This window comes from Pelodiscus sinensis, chromosome 10 (genome assembly GCF_052426305.1).
Source record: "Pelodiscus sinensis isolate ZL-2025 chromosome 10, ASM5242630v1, whole genome shotgun sequence".
Taxonomy (NCBI): Eukaryota; Metazoa; Chordata; order Testudines; family Trionychidae; genus Pelodiscus; species Pelodiscus sinensis.
The window spans coordinates 37,058,085-37,061,288 of record NC_143061.1 but is presented as its reverse complement, the minus strand read 5'-3'; the positions used below and the strand labels follow the sequence as shown (position 1 = coordinate 37,061,288).

The window sequence follows — 3,204 nt, the reverse complement described above, 5'->3', positions numbered from 1 at the left end:
ATATTGGTATGGGAGGGTTGCATAGTGCCTTGGTGGGGAGGGAAAAACCTGTGAGTTTTCTGTGGAGGAGAAGAGGAGTCCAGGGAGAGGCATTCAAAGCAGTGGAGATATGAGTTGAGTAAATTGGTCTGTAACAATTTAGCAAACCAACTATTAGGTCATTTCAGTGTGGGTTCTCTGTCTTGCCTGCTGTTGCTCATGGTCACACCTCCACAAGGGTTCAGGTTCTTCACCCACATAACCATGAGCTCATAGGGTTTTTTTGTATTTCCTTTTTCCTTTTTCAATTGAAATTGCTTTCTATGGTTATCGGAGGGGGAAAAAAAGTCCCCTGAGAGTTGATGCCTATGACAACATCGTGAAGCAGGTTAACCAGCCAAAAAGAACAGGTGAAGGAAATACCCTGTGAAAGGCAAATGGAACACACCCATATATGACTTTCCGGAGATCATGAGCAGACGTTATAAGCCGGTTGTCAATGGCCAAAGCAATCAGAGCGAAGCAGCTGATTGTCTGATATATCTGAAGTGAAGCTTTAAGGGAACTCACCTATTGAACTGAAAATGACTAGCTTTAACAGGATGAGCTTTATCCTGGCTTCTTTGCTGGGGCTGCTGTGCCTCTTCTGCACTTCTGAGGGTGAGTCATGTTTGTTTTTGGGCCACAGACATAAATACCCATAGAGAGTATGATTATTCTATTGAATAACCTGAGCTTGGAAGGCAGCAGCAGGTCTCCTAGGGCACTACACTACTGTGCAGGATGTTCTCCCCTCCTGTCTTTAATTTAATTTGGTAATTAATTCATTTCTCTTATAAAATGCCAGAGAATAGATATAGTATGAATCCTGGCTGTGCAAGCTTTTCAGCCAAACTCAACCCTCCTCTGGACATCACCTCTTGGGTAGCTCAGTCTCTGTGCATAGCTAGTTCTAATTGCCACCGCTAACAATACCAGCTTAGGTGTCAGTACTGAACACTGAGGGGTTATTTGCTGCTATTTTTATTTTTAAATCTTGTCATGGTGAACATTACTATTGCTACAGATCTGGCTTAAACCCCTTCATGGAGGCGATTACATATCTTTAGTTTGAGGGCTTTGTTCCATGTACAGGATGAGAATTCACTCATTTGCAACACATTCCCCTATTTCAGCCCAAAGCAATCAGGACTGCTGCCTTTCCTACATGAGAAGTGAGCTGCCTCGTCGGGTCATCACTGGCTACATGGAGCAGCTATCAAATGAAGTCTGTGACATCAGTGCTATTATGTAAGTTACTAACTGAAAGAGCATTAGTTGCAATGGGCCACTAACTATACTTACATTACAGGACTTAGTCTTTGAACCTATACTAGATGAAGGGAGAAATGGCTTTAAACATCATAAATAAATTGTATTTCCTTATTTGGATCTATGAAATATAATCCCATAGAATTCATTTAAAGTAGCAATAACTTTTATGCCTGTAGGACATAAATATCAGGAAATTGCTTGACTCACATTCTTAACAGTATGCTTTACGTGTAAGTCCTGCATGTTTTGAAATGCGAGGCGAAGGTACAGACTGTGGCAAAGGTGCCGCATGTTGGCAGTATGAGACCTGCTTCATATTACTGGAGCATGAATGTCTATGCAACAGTGATCATTATTCTGAACTGTTCTTTCATGGTTAAATGAAAATCTTCTACCTGTATTTTGGCGTGGAGCATCTATATTATTCATTTTGTTCTACTGAATTAGAATTCTGTGGAATGCAGCTTTTTATGGCTCAGTTGCAGCATCTTATTGTAATTATTCTCCCTATCTTTCCTTCCAGTTTCCACACAAGGAATGGGTTGAAAGCATGTGCAAATCCAGAAGACAACTGGGTGAAGATGCGTCTTCTTTGGCTGAGGTAGAAATGCTTTCAAATCTCTTAGGCTGGCTAGAACCGAGTGTGACTGAGTATCCACTGACAGTGGCAGACCTAAGCTCTTACAGAGGAGGGGGTGTGGCTGGCATGGCTGGGCACTTTTAAAACATTTTTTGTCTTGGCTTGTTTTTCTTGTCCAGAGCAGAAGGGGGTGTTGGGAGCATGTTTATTTGAGGACCTGATAGGGTGAAAAGGGAGATGGGTGTTCCATTTGCCCCTCGTCCCAAATAAGATAATGCCTTAGGTTGCAAATATAGTAATGGAGAAGAGAAATGCCCATTTCATACCTTTAACCAAGCTTGTTGCTGATGTAAATTCATGCAAGTGAGTGAGTGCTGTGGAGTTGCACCTGTTTACACTTGCAATACATTTGGCCCTCTAACTAAAGCAGAAACAGAAGCTTATCCATGCTTTTTTCTATTTTTTTACAGCAAAAAGCTCAAGAAGATGTCAATGTAAGACCGTTTCTGAAATGGAACTAGGTTCTGCAGCCCACCATCTTATCTAACCTAGGTTAGAATCTTTTTGTTGTACACTGTTGTGTGCTTGCTATCTACTTATTGCTGACTTCTTTGGAACCATTGACCTACAGAAATTGATTCATATTGCATCAATAGTTTGCTTGAATTAAGCACTATGTAATGTTTTTGTTTCCTTTCCTGCCATATATATTACTTGTTTAATTACTCTGTTAAATAGAATATGTTATCCATGTACTGTGTGGGTACTGTGTGCCCTACTGTGTTTAGTGTACTGTATATTTTTAGCTAATAGCACAAATAAAAGATGGCATTCTGTTCATGTCTTTTTTTTTGTCTAAAAGCTTTCCCCTAAATTTCTAGTGGTGTTGAAAAGTAGTATATGCCAAAGTGAATATTTAATATAAAGACAGCAGATGAAACTTAAGTATTGTGTGCTTAAAATGCAAAGGTTTGAGGGGGAATACATGGAGATTATGAATATGCTAATATAACATTACATTAACCACCACCCCAAAAGTTACCATATTTGATTAGTAGCACAAAAGTTCAGGAATAGGAAGCACAGCAGACTGCTATATGCACTATGTATAGGGAAGCTAAGCTGTGACTAGCCATGGAAAGAGAGTTGCTTCTCCATCACAAGAGTGCTTGTTGAAGATCAGTGGGGTGGGGGAGTGCAGAAGGATTTTCTGTGATGTTGCCACGAGTCCCCAATTAAGTATGTTCATCTCCCTATACAATTTAATTGACTAGTTCAATAAAGAGTCCAACCTTCTTTTCCTATGCAGAAGAACAATACATAATATCATA

The 3,204-nt window shown here is 40.0% G+C and overlaps 1 protein-coding gene across 1 annotated transcript; it reads left to right on the top strand.

Moving 5' to 3' along the window:
* The first annotated feature begins 488 nt into the window (after positions 1–488).
* CCL20 (C-C motif chemokine ligand 20) lies at positions 489–2,911 on the top strand. The gene is made up of 4 exons (XM_006119909.4): positions 489–639; positions 1,155–1,269; positions 1,817–1,894; positions 2,344–2,911. The coding sequence occupies exons 1-4, from the start codon at positions 564–566 to the stop codon at positions 2,369–2,371; spliced, it is 297 nt and encodes a 98-aa protein (XP_006119971.2). The 5' UTR covers positions 489–563; the 3' UTR covers positions 2,372–2,911.
* Positions 2,912–3,204: the final 293 nt, after the last annotated feature.